Source organism: Typopeltis vanoorti, chromosome 10, assembly GCF_054136105.1.
Source record: "Typopeltis vanoorti isolate ZY-2024b chromosome 10, IOZ_Tvanoo_1.0, whole genome shotgun sequence".
NCBI lineage: Eukaryota > Metazoa > Arthropoda > Arachnida > Uropygi > Thelyphonidae > Typopeltis > Typopeltis vanoorti.
In genome coordinates this window covers 122,274,420-122,293,926 of record NC_143558.1, presented here as the reverse complement: position 1 = coordinate 122,293,926, position 19,507 = coordinate 122,274,420, and the positions used below count along the sequence as shown (strand labels likewise).

Here is a 19,507-nt window from a genome sequence, read left to right as displayed (position 1 = left end):
TAGCGTGTTGGTAAACAATGCCTTCGTAGTCAAAAAACATTATGGTCATAACTTTACCAGCCGATTTATTGGGGGTAGGCAAAGACGGATACTTCCATTCACTGCTTTGTTGTTTCAATGTAGGGTCATAGTGATACAACCAAGCTTCATCTGCTGTAATGATGCGTTTTAAGAAGTTGTCGCCTTCTTGTTCCAGTCTTTCTTTCCATTCTGTGCACACACATCCACTCGATGCTGCATTTGCTCCGGTGTCAAGAGTTTGGGAATCCATCGGCGCAAACACGTTTCAGTCCCAAATGTTCAGCCATAATTGAGTGAACACTTTCCACAGAAATATTCAGGACAACATGCAGCTGGCATACTGCAATTCTGTGATCCTCCTTGATGATAATCCCTGCTGTGTCGGTCATTGTCTCTGTGATGGACGTTGAAGGTCTTCTCTCATGTTCAAGATCTTCCACATTTTGCCTTCATTCCTTAAAAGTTTTATGCCAGCGAAAAACACTTGCCCTCGACATTGCTTCATCGTGGAAAGCTTCGCATATCATGTTAAAAGTGTCCGATGCTGATTTTTGCAAACGCACACAAAATTTAATTGCATAACACTGTCCCAAGGGCGCTTCCATTTCGATGACTGGTCGCGGCTCGTAGGCGTGCCGAAACAAGCTTGCGTTTAGTCACGTGACACTCTGGCACATCAGCCCATATACGCCATATTTCAACCTCTTTTGTTAATACAGACAGCAACATTTCTTTATTCCACAGAAATTAATATTGTGATGAGTGGTTTCGCGACAGTAAAATTAGTCTTATTACTTATTGAACAGCCCTTGTATAATCACTTCCAATTCACTTTTTTTTTTTTTTTTTTTGTGGGCTCACACCTACCAGTTTTATTTGTAAACCTATAGTATGTTGAACCTTGTGGGCAGGTCAAGGATTCCCCCCCCCCCTCATTTTTATTTATTTTATATTCATATTCAAAATATATATATATTTTAAAAATAGATATTTAATGACTTTAAACCAAGATAAAATATTAAGTTTTAATGAAAATGATACAACTAGTTTCAGCCTGTTACAGCCTTCATCAGGTATCTACTAAAGGTAGAACACAATCTACCTTTCTGTAGATTGTTTTGTGAAAGCTATCAGGGATGTTGTAACAACATCCCTGATAGCCATGCTACATTTGTTCGATACTGGCGTTCACGAGAACTTACAAGCACGCACGCAATAAACAATGGTGCGTTGGATAGAACAACTTAAAAAATACAACATTTTTTATGTCAATTATGTATTGCATTTTTGCCCATAATTCTCAGTTTTTTGTAACTTCAATTTTTATTATTGTGTTCTACCTTTAGTGGATACCTGATGAAGGCTGTAAAAGGCTGAAACTAGTTGTATCATTTTCATTAAATCTTAATATTTTATCTCGTTTAAAGTCATTAGATATCTATTTTTAAAATGTACCATAACAACCAAGTAGAAGCTCAGGAATACACACACACACACACACATAATGGAAATTGAATTTATACAGTTACTAAGGGATATACGGGATAATTACCTGAAATGGCACATGATGGAGGGGACCAGAAGTTTGAGAGTGTTGGATCTTGTAATACCATTAGAAGATCTACCTATGGCAACAGTAGCAACTCTGATTTGGTTAGCAAGACAGACTATGTTCTTAACTTGGAGAGTGGTGAATGAGTGAAATGAATTGCCAGAGATGGTTATGAGCATCCAACAGTGAATAAGTTTAAGATGTATGATAGGTATTGGATAGTATGAGTCTCCCGTGATGTCTTTTGACTCCATGGAGTACCCGTATAAATAATAATAACATATTTTTTGTATTATTATTATTATTTTGGTAACCTCCATGAAGTGAACAGACTCAACCAGCAATATGTCTATCATGATGAACTTTGTAATTATTTACACTCCCTGCATTCACAATACACTCCGGCAATGCATTCCACTCACAAACAATCCCTCTCCCTCACCCATAAAAAACCTACTCATGAGAATCCAGGGATGGCCACTGAATACAGTTTCAATATTCTGCATGAAACTCTTTGAGTTTCTTATTTGGCTAAGAAACAATATGGGATGTAATATCCTTTAACTTAAATAAGTTCATGTTGCCGAATTGAAACCTTTGGCTCTTCATATAATTAGTAATTTATTAGGACACCACTTGGCAATTCTCATAGAAGGGATGCAAGTTCTGTTCGCTACAAACTTGGTATTAACTAGGTCTACCTACTCACTGATGAGACCTCAATAAAGGTTGAAACCGGTCTGGGTAGTGACCTTCTCTCATAATGTAGAACAGTAATACAGCTCCTATGAGCTAAGTTCACATTATGGGTAAATACCAAGAATAGTGATCGGAGCTTGCTCCACCCTTACTATGAGTTGCCTCAGTTTGCACTACCAAATGGGTCAAGTGTTGCACTATCCAGGTATTTGCTCTACCATTTGGAATCGCCGAACTTTATATAGTTTCTATATTCAGCATGAAACTCTTTGAGTTTCTTATTCAGCTAAGAAACAATATGGGATGTGATATCCCTTAACTTAAATAAGTTCATGTCACCTAATTACTAATTATATGAAGCCTTTGGCTCTTCATATAATTAGTAATCCCTTCTGTATTAATATTTTGTACTAATGTTTTGTATAGTCTGGAAACTTGCTCTAGAAAACAAACATTTCACTTTTCAAAGTCAATGCGGGTCTCCAATAAGCAGGGCAGTGATCTCATACTGGGCAGGAAAACTCATCTCTCACCTAATAATTACAAACATTCATGCCCACAGTGGGACTGAAACCTGCAACTTGTTGGTTGGAGCATCTTTGCAAAATGGACACTCAGTATCACTTAAATATTTTGTTTGCTTACCTACCTGCCTGATATCAACACCATTTACAGTTATTATTCCACAGTTATTTCTTTTAGTTGCTATGTTGCAAAATAACTCTTTTGGATTTTGGTTGGCCTGCCAGCTTCCTCTCATCATTTGCTTTTGTCATCTTCCCATATAGTCATCCTTCCATCCATAACCAGTACTGTGGGCAGGTAAAGTAATTTTTATGAATTTTTATTATTATATTTATTTTCTTGTTTTTTTTATTTATTTTTCACATAGCCTGGAAACCCTGCTCTAGAGACCATCATGAAACTTTTTCAAGCCACGTTTCAATAAGGGGGACAACAGTCTCATACAAGGCAATCAAATTTATCTCCCATCAAATAATATATCTAGAAATTTATTGCCCACTTGCTCTCTAATTCACATCCTTTTTAACTGAAAATTCTATGGTTGTCAGAGTCTCAGGTCTAGTCTCTATGATCTCAGGTAATTATTATCTCTTAGAAGATGCTGTTGTAAATGTCATTTCCTTTCCTACTTGTGACCATACCTCCTTCCAAACAAAGCTTTGTATTTGCTCTACCATTTGAATTGTTTGCTGACTGGTGATGCTTTGTTAGTCTGAGATAAGATCAAAATATTTGCATTAATAAACTATTATTGAATTTCTTGTGTCTAGGGACTAAAGTAAACTATACATTAAATGCTTTCTGTAAAAGACTGATGAGACTGGGTAGCAAGGGGAATGCAGTGGAAGAGGGGGTGGAGTATGTGTAAAGAGAGTGTATGATTTTAAGGAAATATATGAGAAATACTAATATTTGGTTAATGTAGATCTCTCTGGTCTATTAACAGTAGCACATCATCATATGGGAATCTGCCTATGTTTATATACTTTTTTTTTCTTTTTTCCTATAGAATGGCCGTTCTCATGTACTAGCTCATCCAACTGCTATCAACACTATTGCCCAAAGTCTTCGAACAGAAAATCTGAAAGCAAAGATCGATGTGTTAGAAATTCTAGGAGCTGTATGTTTGGTACCAGGTGGGCATAGAAAAGTCTTGGAAGCTATGATTCATTTCCAAAAGTATGCATTTGAAAGAACAAGGTTTCAGGTAAAACTTTTTCTGCAGCAAAATAATTATTTAATCTATTGCTGAGTTTGATAAATACACCAAGGAATTAAATATTTAGCCCATTTTTATTTTTAATTTGAAAAGTCTTCTTCTTGCTCTTATCTTAATTTCTAATTGAATTATGACCTCTTACTGTATTGTACTTTTCACAGAAGAATATAAATCTTTCTCTAATAGACTGTCTAGTAAATTCTGAATATTTGATTACTCTAATTTGTATCATTAGAAGATATGCTTTCTATATTTTCTATAAAATATAAAAAGCATATAAAAACTTTCTATAAAAGAGCAAATTAGTTATATACTATATTTATAATAAGTTAAAGATAGGATGGGTCAATACCAAGTCTTAAATGGCCAGAATAACAATATTTACATAAATTCATCAGTGATCAGTAACTGGTGATGGGATCATGAATCTGGAAGTTACTAGTCATGAATCAGCACCCTAGAGGTGACTGGTGTTTGATCCAGTTATCAACTTGTGAGGAGTGAGGTACTCAAGCATTTCACCAGCTGTACCCCTGAGAGCAGCCCTTTTCAGGAACCAATCTACTCACTAAAGATGGGGATGGGGATTTTAGGCAACTTTACTAGTTGCCTAAAAATAATCTTATATATCACTCCCACACATGAGAAGCCACAAGGTCTATAGCAAATAAATGCCATGTGTGGGGTGGGATCAATCTATCTCTAACTCTTAACTATATAACAACATTCAGTGGGAGCACCATTCAGCAATAAAAAATAATATTTATTTTGCAACCTGGAATGTCAACAGACTCCACTTGGCTCTGTCATACATTAATACATTCTCCTATTTTCCATTACTTTAAGAAACGGAAAATAGGAGAAAATAGGAAAATGCAGATAAAACTGATCCTGATTCCATTTAAACAATAAGCTTGCCAATACAGAACTTCTAATCACCTTAAATGGCACAATATTACAATATAACAAGTTTCTCAAGTATCTAGGTGTTACACTAGATCATATGTTTTAAGGCTTAAGTGCTGGGAAGAGCTCATGAGAAAAGTTTAATGGAGTGAAACGGCACTTCGAAACAATTAGAAGTAGCATTTAATGCTTCCAGTATTTTGTCCCAGTTACAGCGACATCCTCAGTAGTACAAAATGAGACTTGTAACACACGCACATAAAGGCAGCACTAAACTAACTAACTAGTTAACTAAAACAGTTTTTGTACTGCCTTTGTGTGTGTGTTTGACATCTCATTTTGTACTCCCTGACAATGTCTCTGTAACTGAGATGAAATAATGGAAACCTTAAATACTACTTTTAATTGCTTCCTAGTGCTGTTTCACCCAATTAAACTTTTATCATGAGGACAGGATGTAAACACTGATGACCCTCCACAATAAATGTGGTTTCAAGCTATTATTAACCAATCTTCTGTTCTTGAGCTTCCCCATAAGCCACGAGTAACACTGAAGAGGATTCGTGTGAACCATGGAATATGTTCAGACCTGTTATTTAAATGGGGAAAATGCTTTTCTCCCCAGTGCAATTGCAGTGCACCTAAACAAACAATTTGTCACATCACCACTGAATGCATCATCTGCATGCTTATCAAGGTGACTGGTCTGATTTTCTCTAAGCTGCATCATCAGCACCAGAACGGATGAGAAACTTAGATATGCAATTGTAGTTTTTTATTTTATTCATGTTCATACGTTTTTTATTCTATATTATAGTGGATGTGCCGAATGCTAAATAAATAAATCCCATATCCCAAGCCATTATTTCTATATGATAACATCCTAGTAGTTTTCCTTCCTAAGACACTCACTTGTCCAGAAAATAGCAGTCCCTTCATATATGCGAATCTTTCCATATTCAGATGCATGCCATTTTCTGTATTCAGTTTTCTTCTAATATCAAACTGTAATCCAAGCATTATTCTATATTCCAGACTTCTACACATTTTCACTATTATTTCATTGATTGCTACTGTTCTCCTCACCTCAGCATTTTCATATCTAGGCAACACTTATTATTTAAAAACAAGACTTTTTGTGGTTATGAGACCATAGGTACTTTATTAATATAATCTCACCTACTAGGTTTGCTAGCGACTGTCTAGCTTTGTCAAGGCTGAACGGTACACACAAAAAAAATATGAGAGAATACAGAAATGTTGCTAACTGTCAGGCAGTTAAGTTTAGACCTATGCATGACAATGCATGCATGTGTTGAGAAGCTTCAACAACAAGGAACAGTCACCCAGTATGCTTCAACAATAGTCATCCCTTATGTAGATTCAGTCTCTTCAAGATTAGCAAGAATATTAAAATATCACAACATCAGAGTGGTATTTAACCCTACCACTACCATCAGACAAGTATTAAGATCTCCTAAAGACAGTGTGCCATTTATCAAATATCCAGGCGTTTATAGAATTCCATGTACGTGCAGCCTTTCATATATTGGGCAACTTCAAGAAGCCTGGAAATCAGACAGAAGGAGCATGTTGGGGATGTCAATCACAACAGGACAGTCTTCTCAGGCTTAGCACATCACTTTGCAACTTCCACCCATGCAATTGACTGGGAAAATAGCTCTATGCCGTATTTGGATGATGATTACGGATACAGAATTTTCAAGGAAGCAGCAGTGGTATTAAGAACGGGTAACAACCTCAACAGAAATCAGGGTGCCATACTGAAAGATATATGTAAAAACTTAATCAACTCACTCAGTTTAACGGAACTACAATATGAGAAAAATCATGTAACATGTGTGCATACAACACGTATTCATGATACTGACTGAAGCTTCTCAGCACATGCACGCATTGTCACACATAGGTTCAAACTTAACTGCCTAACAGGTAGCAACGTTTCTGTATTCTCTCATATTTTTTTTGTGTGTACCGTTCAGCCTTGACAAAGCGAGACAGTTGCTAGCGAAACCAGTAGGCGGATTATATTAATAAAGTACCTATGGTCTCATAACCACAAAAAGTCTCGTTTTTAAGTATTTTATGACCAAATATGTATAATTTAAATCAACACTTAATTTTCTCTCTCACAAACATACAATTTTCCATTGTACAGTCTATCCAATCTCAAATCTTTTGCAATCAGCTAGCTATTCAATCTCTCTTCTTTTTTTTTTTTACTGGGAAATTCACACTTCCTCAAGTCATTTGTACCAGCTATCACTATCACTCATCCATTGCTATCTCTTTTAATTGTCATAGTTACATACAGACTCTCTCTCTCTCTCACTCCTCCAGGAAAGTACTCCTCTAATATTCTACTCTACACACCACACATCATCAAATCTTTATATCACACTCTCATAGCTATGTTCATTCCTCCTATCCCTAGCTCTCTTCACTCTCATACTCATCTTCTCTCCTTGTTCTTCCACTTTTCTGACTTCTGCTGATCCCTCTGCTCCTTTCCCTGTACTCTCTCAATTTCCTCTCTTTTGCTTGCTCTCATTCTCTCACTGACTTTCTCTGCTCACTTCTATCATACCACAGTAGCAGATTCTCTCACTCTTATCATTTGATTGTGCCAGCAACTCTTTCATATACACCATAATACCCTTGTGCATACCATATTTGTGATCTGCAAGATTATTTGTAAAATATGCATCTTTTAATTTCTCTCTCTGCATCTTATCATCATCATTAACATCCTTAATCTTTATCCCAATGAAACATGATTCATCATGCTCCACTTAAGCACCTCTCTCTTGTCACAGAACCTCCATACAAAGCTCTTTCCTTCTCTTGCCTGACACCTCACTCTTCTTATGTTTCATTTCCATGTTACTTGCCAGGTGTTTCTCCATCCATTCTATACCAAGTTTTGTGCAGGACACTGTGTAAGCATGTGTTACCATCTCATCACATCACCATCAAATAAGTCACTAACATGACATGACAGAAGACATCTATGATGGTGCCTGCACAGGCATAGGCTTCTTGCTGAAATCTCTGCCTTCTTTTTACAGCTATTTAAATCAGTGTATCAGCTGTTTGTTTCTATGATCAACTTTGAAAGTAATACCTAAATGATTTTTGAATAATCTGAAAAAGTCTACTTATAAAGAATACAAATGTTCAAACTACTAGCCTCTGATTATATTCTCTCTAGCATAGTAGTGCATCACTGTCAAAATATTCTTGTTTTTCATCAGATCCTTAAATGTCAACCAGCCAATCGTCCCTAACTTGATTTCTGCAAAATCAATCAATGACTCAAGCAGCTCTGCTAAACTTCTAATCTCTGTTGATTACTTCTTAGGTGTATATACCAATACCCCCATAGATATTATCCTATACTGGTTTCCATAAATTAAGGAACAAAGAGAAAAGTCATGATAACTCAAGAACTGCATGATAAATTTATATGTAATTCAGTGTAAAGCAGTATGATATGAGATGTGAAATAAACACTCACAAAAACTCAAGAAATAGTTTAATTCAGTAACAAATGAGTACATGAAGACAATCAGTCAAAATCAAGAGGTCAAAATGAGATTATCAAAATGCTTCAATAAAGAATGTGGTGACACCTCACAGCAATACAGTCCTCAAAATGATGTTTCATACTGTTTATAATGGTGTCCAAGAGTTCAATTGAGGAGAGAGATTAAGAGCAGCAATTCATCTACTAAGAGCATTCCAGACATACTCAACAGGATTAATGTCAGGACATCTGGCTGGCCAGTTGACATGTATGATAGTCTCCTCTTGAAAATATATATGATTTTGATTGATGAGGATGAGTATTTTTATCTTGTACGATAAATGCCTCTCTTATTACAGCTGCAAAGGGACAAATACAGGGATCCAGTACCTCATCTCTATATATATAATGCAGCATTCATGATTCCACTAGGAAGCATATACAAGTCAGTGCATCCACCCAACGAGATGCCTACCTAAACTATTCCATTACTTCCATCATAAGCATCCCTTTCGTGAATATTAGAGGGGATGATAATGTGTCCTGGCTCTCTCCAGATCAGATCTTGTCCAGTGTCACTTTGTAAAGCAAATCAAATAGAGAAAAGCAAATGAGGATGGTACTGATCACAGATTAATACCAACCCACATTGTTCTTGGGTCCAGCTGACAGGGAGCCTGACCCATTTTAAATGTTATTTCCTGTAAAGTAGGAGGATAGGAGAATGAAGACTAATTTGAAGCCCTCTGCACACAGTGGAAGTATATATGAATGTTCCTGTAGTTGATGTGAGGTCACATCAGTGTGTTGTCAATATGTCACCCATGTATGATAATGATGAGTTAAGGTGGAGAGCAAATATCATGGATGGAATGTTAGCAGAAATGTGTGAAGATAAAGGAGTGCTGCAGTTTGTGAATGTGTAGGATGACTTTGAGAGATGAAACTGTATAAGAGTGATAGACCGCATTTGAATGGTTTTGTTGCAAGTCATCTGGAGAGGCTGTTGCTGGAAGGTAATGACTGCAAAGAATGGATCTAAGCAAATAAGAAGCAATATGGAAGAAAAGAAGAGTAATGAACAATAGGCTGAAGACGTCCTTATGAATGCAGAAGTGAGTAGCATGAGTGTAAGCCAAAGAAACTGGGGAGAGTCAGGGTAGACAGTGTGAGAAAGGTGCTGAAAGTGAATGTGCAAGTGCATAAAAAAGGAATGGGACAACTGGATGTGGTAGTGGGAAGTACTTGAGTAGCTGGAGAGAGAGAGACAGCGTTCTGAAATGGGTAATAATTATTACTCTTTATTATTATTATCCTCCCTCCATGGAGTCAAAGACTCATGGAGGGAGGATCCTTTCCCCTATCATACACACAGCTTATCATACTGTGCCTTAAATACATTCACATCCTCCACAGATACTAAACTTTCAGGCAATGCATTCTATAAGAGAAAGAAATGGCTAAGGTAATGGAGAATTACATCTGAGAAGTGGTGTAAGTGGAACTTGTTAAAGACTCAAATGAAATCAAATATTGATACACAAATGTTACAAGTATCAAAAATAAAGGGGAATGAAACTGTTGCACTAACTGAGTTCATTTGCCAAAAGTTGTTGGAATAAATGAGACAGATGGTTGAATGAAGATGGCATCCTGACAGAAATAGAGATGGAAGGATATGATGTTTTTTGTGGATATAGAAAAGGCAAAAAGGAAGATGGAGTGCTGTTGATGACAGAAAAGGAGTTGTTCCCACGCAAAGTAGGGATGCAAGGGTAAAGTAGTAACAGTGATTTTCAGGCAGTATGGTGTGAGATAGAGGTGGATATAAAGAAATATTTAATGAGTCATTAATATAGATATGGTAATGTGAAGGGAAGTAACAATGATATTAGACTAGCAAATAGGAAAAGGATGATCATTATAGGAGTGATTTTAATTATGATAACATAGACTGGGATGATGAGATAGCATCTGGAAGTAAAGAAAATAAATTTCTTGAGTTTTTGAGGGACAACTACCTTAAGAGTATGTGAGAAAGCAAACAAGAATTGAGGGGTCTTGAATTTGATCATCTCAAGAAGATGTTATTATAAATGAGGAGGTTAATCTTCCTCCAGTTGGAGAGTGACCATAATGTAATAACATGGATTGTTTCCAGCTATATGAAGACTTCTGTAATGAAATGATATATGTGGAAGTACAAGGAAGATAATTATGAAAAGCTCAAAAATTAGCTTGTAGCTGTATCATGGAATGAAGAGTTGGATGAAAATGAGATCAGTACTGCTTGGGTGCTATTTAAGATCTAGCAAAAGCAACATCTAAATGTATTCCAAGGGTCAGAAGGTGACTTGGGTGGTAACAGTAGTAAAAGTGAAGTATGAACAGCAGTTAGATAATAAAGTCAAAAAACCCCAGGGAGTTCTTTCTGACATGTAGCCAGCAGAAGAAAGAATGATTATGGAAGGATTTTATTTATTTGTATGGCATGAATATCAAAACATGCAGTACAAATACACTTTAATAACATATAAAATTAAAAGTCAAAAGTCATTTTAAAAACCAATAAAATTAAAAGGTTACATCCATATTGGTCAGATAGTTCATAGCTTCGGGTGTAGCACTTAAAAAGTCCAATTTGTCTTCTGAACATGCTCTGAGATAACACTGAGTCACAATATGGTTCACAGTTTGTCTCTGAGCTCCACAATCACAATGCGGTCGTTTACCCCATTTAAAAAGCATGTCCGCACATACACCATGACGAGTTCGTATTCTATTAAGCTGAGTCCAGGATTTTCGTGGGAGGTGTGAGCAAGCATCAAAACTTTCTTGTAATTCCTTGAGAGAAAATTTTGTGATGTCATCTGTATGGCTTTCCCACTGTTCTTGCCACTTTTGCTTCAAGTCAAAGTTAGAATGTAGTAGTAGTTGGGCTAATTGTAGTGCTGGATGTCTTGATCTCAATCGTCGCACACTTAAGTCTGGGAGATCTAAATGTATTGGTAGGGCTGTGTTCTCCAAGATTTTCTTATACTCATGTAAGAGAGCCTTAGTCCTATGCAGATTCAGTGAAACAATGTTACTAAGAGCTGGAAGCCTGTGTGTGGGCATTGATTTAATTGTGCCTGAAATCAGTCTCATTGTATTGTTTAGTTGGCTATCAACAAGTTTAACACATGTGCTATTTAGCCACACTGGTGAGCAATATTCGGCAACAGAGAAAACTAGACCAAGAGCAGTAATCCGCAGATTATCGGCTGTTGCTCCCCATGTCGTGCCTATTAGTTTTTGTATTATGTTTGTATTATGGAAGGATGATACAGGATGATGAAAATAGCAAAAGGATATCCATTATGGGGGATATCCTTTTGCTATTATAGTTGAGATATTAAATGAGCAGTTCATAAAGGTATTTCATTCTTGTGAATGTAATATCATACAGTTTGAGTGCAAACTTAAACTTTGAGTGAGTAGGAAGTATATGTGAAATTAAGTAAACTTGATATTAATAATGTTGTGGGACATGATGATATATCACCACATGCTTTTAGTGTGCCACAGAGTTGACTTCCACCTTGACATACTTGTTTAATCATTGTTTAGATTATATTTGGTCATTCAAACATATAATTAAAATGAAATATATATTGATCTTTAATTGACCATGATTTATAAACATCTAATACCAACAAGTTTCGCCGACGGGGCTGTCTAGCTTCTTCAGGGCTTATAACGGTAAGAGAAAAAAACTCAAAGTGGCTAGTACAGGGAAAACGGAATAACACTATCACATAAATTAAACATTAAAACAGAAGAAGTAACATTGCACGCATGGAGCATGTTGTGTTAGTCACTGTTATGCGAGCACGTTCTGTAGTTTTGAGTGAAATTAAATTCTGGCAGACTGAGTGATCTTATTAAGGTTTTCCATATGTCAGCTATTATCATTCCCTGGTTAAGATTTCCTTTCTGTTAAGATTTTCTCCAAACAACGACTTCCCTGAAATTTCTACAATGGAAATCTCATTCTAGGTAAGGCATGGAGCTGCTATCCCTTGCTACCGGTCAAGACTGTCTGTCACATTTTAAGATCACCAAAAGACATTAATGCTTTTTTCAAACATGCTGGAGTGTACAACATCCCACGTGCTTGTGGTCTAAACTATATAGGACAGACGTTGATAAGCCTCAAAATCCAAAAAAAAATAACATATAGGAGATGTTAATAACACCAGAACAGACAACTCAGGTCTAGCCCATCATTTCACAATTACTAACCATACTATTGATTGGGATAGCAGCTCCATGCCTTACCTAGAAGAAGATTTCCATTGTAGAAATTTCAAGGAAGCTGTTGTAGTCCTCCGTTCTGAAGAAAATCTTAACAGAAACCAGGGAATGATAATAGCTGACATATGGAAAACCTTAATAAGATCACTCAGTCTGCCAGAATTTAATTTTGCTCAAAACTACAGAACGTGCTCTCATAACAGTGACTAACACAACATGCTCCATGCATGCAATGTTACTTGTTCTGTTTTAATGTTTAATTTATTCTGTACTCAATTTTTTCTCTACTAGCCACTTTGAGTTTTTTTCTCTTACCGTTATAAGCCCTGAAGAAGCTGACAGCCCCGTTGACAAAACTTGTTGGTATTAGATGTTTATAAATCATGGTCAATTAAAGATCAATATATATTTCATTTTAATACTTGTTTAATATAAATATTACGTTGGATCAAGTTTCGAAGGAGTGGAAGGAAGGCAAGATTGTACTGATTCATATGGGAGGTGACAAGACTCAAGATTCAAATTATATTGGAGATGTTATTGAGAACCAAGATCTAGAGTTAAGTTTACAATTTTGAAGGACAGCACGGGTTTGCTAAAGAAAGTACAGGTCATGTTTTAGTAATCTGCTTGCTTATTACAATAAGGTGACAGGTGCAGTGGACAAGGAAGATGTATACACAGTGGTATATATATATTTTGCAAAAACACTTGAATGAATGGGGGTTGGATAACAGATTAGTACATTGGAGATTCACTGTCTGATAGGTATCAGCAAGCTGTGTATGGGAGAGCAATATCCCAGAAGAGGAATGTCACTTGTGACGTTCAGGTGTGGCACAGAGATCTGTTTTAGGCCTGTTGCTGTTTAACTTGTATGTTAATGATAATGGTGATATTCAGTTGTTTGCAGATGATGCAAAGTTGGGAAGAATTATGAACAGTAGAGGATGTTGGCTTTACAGGAGGACTTGAACAGATTGTATGAATATGCAAGTGAGTGGTATTGCCAGTTCATCGTTGCATATTGTAAGGATTTAAAATTCAGAAAATGAATTTTACACAGATGGGATGCAGAGTGTACAAATGGTAAGGGCATATTGGACAATGTAGCTGAAATAAGAGATCTGGGGATAATGGCCTAAAATTTAGAGGACACACTGGTAAAATTGTGAGAACAACAACACAACAAATTCTGGCAGTGATGTGAAGGACAATGACTTGTTGAAGTAAGGAGTTATGATTTCACTGTAATAAGGTCTTGATTAGGCCATATATAGACTACCATGCATAGATTTGGTGACCTGGTTTTTCAAAAGGATGAAGAGATACTGAAAAGGATCTAGAGGTGTTTGACTACAGTGGTTTCTGTTCTCTAAAATGTTGGATATGAAGAAATGTTAATAATATGCAATTTGCAGAGTCTAGGATGGGGGGGGAATTATATGATAGAGACATATAAGCAGGTTAATGATTTTTAGCAGATTATATAGAGGAGAACAAGAAATAATCCCAGGATGATGTATAACAAGGTGTGAGCAGGGGAGCAAAAAAAAAAAAAAAAAAAAAAAAACAGATTTTTTTCCTGCAAAGTGATGAATGATTAGGAATGCATTGCCTGAGAGTGTGGTGACTGCAGAAAACATGAGTATAATTAGGGCAAGGTATGATGAGCTAGCTGTGTGTATAACAGAGGGACCTCCCATGATGAGTCTGACTCCTTAGAGGTTTGATGATAATAATACCATCAATAATTTGTGTTATCTTCTACTAAGAAAACAAACTGCCATTAGGCTTGATTTGTTTTTTGCTTCATAAAAAATATGCTTATTTCTAAAATATAATTTCAGACTGTAGTAATCGACTTAGATAGGACAACAGCTCACTATAAGGATGAAGTTGCCATGAAAACTGCAGTAATGTCTTTTATAAATGCCATCATCAATTATGGTCCTGGTCAAGATCATCTTGAATTTAGGATACATCTGCGTTACGAGTTCCTCATGTTGGGAATCCAACCAATAATAGATAAATTGCGTCTCCATGAAAATGCCACTTTAGACAGGTAAGAAATCAAGGATATTTTATCTTTCACAGAAGTCACAATGCTTAAATTTTACAATTTAGAATAATTTAAACCAGGCATATCAATCATGCTGCATGTAAACTGCATGTGGATATTGCAAATGTGCAGCCTGTGATTAGATTTTAATGTTTAATGTAAATTACAGTTCATTTATACTGCTTTAATTTCATTCATTTATTATTTATTTATTTTATTTTTTTGAAATTTATATTTTATTTATTTTAATATTATGGTACATAGCAATAAAAGGAAAGCAGTTCAGCTGTAGTCAAGTGTGCACAGTTTTGGCACTATATGGATTTTAAGTGATAGAATGCAGGAATTCTGTAGATCTGGAAAAGGAATATGGCAGTGTGCCCAGAGAAAAGCTTTTCAAAATGCTACAATTACATGGGGTAAATTATAGAACCTCCCATGTCTTTGACTCCATGGGTGTCTTAAGATGATAATTATAATACAAATGAAACATTATACAGAGCAACACATAGATAGTCTGCATCTAAGTTGTAAGTTATTAGCTAGAATTTAAAGAAACACAATAAGAAGGTTTGATGCAAAATCAAGTGTAAGGCAAGGGTGCATACCCCTCCTTATTCATCTTCTCTTATCTAATCCACTCTTATTCATCATCCATATAGATTGCACTATGAAAGAAAGTGGCATTAAACCTTATATTAGAGTCAGAGATATCAACCTTAGCTCTCTGCCTTATGCAGATGATGCTGTACTCCTAAACATATCCAGTGCAAGTCTTCATGATTTTTTAAGTAAACTGAATAATGGCTGTAACAAATTTTTACATGAAAATCAGCAATAAAAAGATCAAAACTATGAAAATTGGTAGAAACAGAAAACTTCAGCTGATTTCTCAATAGACAACCTATAGAACAAGTAAAATATTACAGTTATTTAGACACAGTTTTTAGTGCAATCATAAATTAAATATGGAAATAGACAATACAATAAGCAAAACTAGTATAGTAGAGAGAGTAAATTATATGAAATAAGAGAAAAATTAGCCAAAACATTACACTATCAGTACTCAAGAGTGTCCAAGCAAAGTTTATAATTTATGGATCTGAGAGTTAGGTTAGAAATAAAAGATACTCAAAGCCTGGAGACAGCAGAAATGACAGTTCTGAGAAAAATCAGGGGAGTGAATGATAACATCAATGGAAGAATCATATTCAAATGAAGATGTTAATAAGGAACCTCACACTGTTAGCATTCAAGAATGTGTGGACAGAAATAAATCAAAGTGATATACAGTCACTTAAAAAGAATGGGAGAGGAAAGGTTAGCACAAAAAGTATTCTTTGCCATTATAGCAGGAAAATGATCCAGAGGAAGAATAATGTCTAAATGGATTGATTCAGTCAGAAGTGCATTAGAAGCAAGAAATGTTAGATATGACCATGCTGGAATGCTGACAAGTAACAGACTAATTTGGAGGAAAATTGTTGACAGGAGATTAGTAATAATGGGAAATTAATCTTGTAGAACTGTCATAGTTGTAGCCTGTACATCCCTTGAGGGCACATAGCAGAATGATGAAGTTGATGGTAAATGCAATAGTGAAATGTAAATTGAGTGAAATGTAAATGTAAATAGCAATCAACAAGCCAGCAATTTTACATCTAATAAACACAAACTTCTTTAATATTTCTAAGTAAATTAATAAATTTTTCTAATGCCTTTTTTTTTATTACCCAATGGGAGAAGGCAGAACTCTTTCAGCCCAAACATTGGGCTGATAATAATAATAGTCTGTGATGGGCCATTGAGTCAAAAATGTTAAGGAAAAGATGAGGTCTTCTTTATCCTGTCAGAGTGTGTCATATTTCTGCTTTTCTTGCTTTAAATTTGAGTTTTTCTAATCAAAGATAGCATCTTTCAAAATTTTAATGTTTACTGCTTCTTGTTTACCAAATGTATGAATTAATGATAGATTCCAAATTAGTTGCTAATGATTTCATCTAGTTTATTTCCTACTTACACAGAATACTTGATAATCTTAATCATTCTTTCAAAATGCTCTATTATTACATGCTATAGGTTTTTGTCAACATAAGTACAAGTTTTGATATCTCTAAAATATTTCATTCAAATCTAACATTAAGTCCACTCAGTAAGCTGCATAGTGAAAGATTTTTATCCTTTAATGCAAGGGTATACCTCAGGTTTGCATCTTTTACCTTCTCTCATATTTTAATCTGTAGCAATGATCTTCAACTTACAACATAACTGACCAATCTACAATTCTGGGAATTGTACTTCATACCCCTCTTTTTCATTTGACAAACACTCTAATAAAAAAATTATCTCCTGTGAACAATGTTCAGCTGGGTGGGCAAATGAAGATAACCTTGTATTATAAATACTAATACAAACTCAATCTACTTTCATTTTCTCTCACAAGAAGCTGTTTCATCTTTAGTAATATAGAGATTTAGGCAAGATGAAATTTTACTTCTTGGAATAACAAAATACTCTACTGAGCTTTCTGTTATTCCAAGTAACAGGAAAGTCCAGTATTTGCTCTGTTGTTGTCTTTTCCTATAATGTGTTTGATAAATCCACATTGGAACTGCTGTTTACACTGGAATATCTGGGGAATGAAAGATATGGTGGTGGCAAGAATAGGAGGGCAGCCAGCAGATATCAGATTGTTATGCAGAGGAAGTAAGGCAAGAAAATGAGAGTAACACCAAACCAGAAGGCTCTGGTATGCCAGAGTCTTTAGTATTCAATTTATATACCAGTGATATCGGGGATGGCCTGGATGGTGAAAATTGCTTCTTGATGATGCTGATATTGGGAATGTGTTCTTTTACAGGTTGACATGAATAGCTCAATGCAAAGGGGAAAAGGAAAATTAATGCTGATTTGATATTGCCAAGTGAAAGGGTATACATTTTGGACTGAGAGATTGCAGAATAAGTATTATATTGATGAGAATTTATTGTGAGCAGTTATTAGACTAGAAATCTAAGACAAACAAAATTTTATAGTGGGCAAGGAGTTAAAATTCAGAGTCATACTGCTAAATGTAAAGACACCACAACAGATAACTGTGTTGTTGAACAGAATACAAAAAACCTGCAGGGATAATGAAGTTATTCTTCCTCTTTATAAGCCTTTAAGAAGTCCATACCTGGATTACTGTTCTCAGATTTATTCACCTGAGTTTCACAAGGATGAATGCACAGCAGAAAATATATTGACGTAATATCAAGAATACAACGTGGAGGGGTAAATGTTGTGTGGGATAGAAGGCAACCTTCATATTTTATTGACATAGTATTCTTGATGCTATGTAGTATCATGTCAACAAAATATAGTATTCTTGATGCTATGTAGTATCATGTCAACAAAATATAAAGGTTGCCTTCTACCCCCTCAACAATATCTCTGTCTCCTGAAGCCTCAAAACCTCCCCATCTACCTTTTCAAAAAACCTGGTGTCTACATGAGCAATTGTAGCTGTGGTTTACGCTGTGATTCATAGTACAGACAGGCAAGCAGGTAAGGAGAAGGTTGACAATCTGTACACATCAAGGACACAGAGGAAGAAAGGAAACACAAATCAGGACTGGAAACACATACAAATGAAACCAACCATCAATTATTATGGCAGCAAACCAAAATGTTCCACATACATTAAATTTTTTTCTCAAGAGTGGTCAAGAAATTAGTTGAAATGATCAAACATCCTCAACAGTCCTCAGTTCAATGAAAAACAAGGTATGATTTCACTGCAAGTCTTCTCTAATTTAACATGACATGCACCTAGTTACCAGTAATTCACAACAGACCATGAACCAACAAAAAACCTCATAGCAAATGCACACTTTCCATTGTTTTTCATGTTTGCAAATATTTCATTATGTACATTATTACCTTTTATATGTGTTTTTAGTTTAGTCACATATTTCTCCTGATGATAGAGCAAAAAACTACTCTGCTAGCTTCATGAAAATTCTTTTCAAGAATTAAACTATGGGAACACTGTTCTTCCATTTGGTTAAATAACCATAGACTCAAGCCAGTGTTTGATAAATTATGATAAATTTAAAAAAATGTATCATAAAGAATTTTTTTTAAAAATTTATCATAAACTTTAAACTTCTATAAAGTTTTGCATGAGTGTTATAGGATATCGCATGAATGAAATTTTTTGGTATATGGAGGTGGAGAGAAAACATGGGGCATCCATGGAAGTTAAGTTTGTTTGCAGTCAAAAAAAAGAGATAAGAGCTAGGTTTTTCTCTCACAGAACAGTGAGTGAGTGAGTGGAATAGTTTGCCTTTAGGGGTAGTGAGTACATATAATGTGAACGAATTTAAAATAAGATATGATGGCTGATTTGGATGATTCTCTCACTGAGTCCTTGACTCTCTGGAAGTCTCAGATAAGGATAATAATAATAAAGAATTTTTTAAAAATTTATCATAAGGAATTTTTTTTAATCATAGAAAGTTTATTCTTTTTACTTTTGCACAATAATCTTTTGCAGGCATTTGGATATATTTGAGATGGTTAGAAATGAAGATGATAAAGAACTTTCCAGAAAGTTTGATAAGGTAAAATTTCTGCACCAAATATTATATTTCTGCATTAGCCTGTGAAAAATAAGATTTATGGCAGTATTTAGAA

At 35.3% G+C, this 19,507-nt stretch overlaps 1 protein-coding gene across 1 annotated transcript in view; it reads left to right on the top strand.

Moving 5' to 3' along the window:
- LOC150102751 (disheveled-associated activator of morphogenesis 1-like) overlaps window positions 1–19,507 on the top strand; it is a 527,894-nt gene that overhangs the window by 204,687 nt on the left and 303,700 nt on the right. Inside the window, exons 7-9 of the mRNA XM_090398621.1 lie at window positions 3,807–4,004; window positions 14,616–14,830; window positions 19,368–19,434. Of these exons, the coding sequence (XP_090254747.1) occupies window positions 3,807–4,004; window positions 14,616–14,830; window positions 19,368–19,434 (480 nt within the window). The remainder of the gene's footprint in view (window positions 1–3,806; window positions 4,005–14,615; window positions 14,831–19,367; window positions 19,435–19,507) is intronic.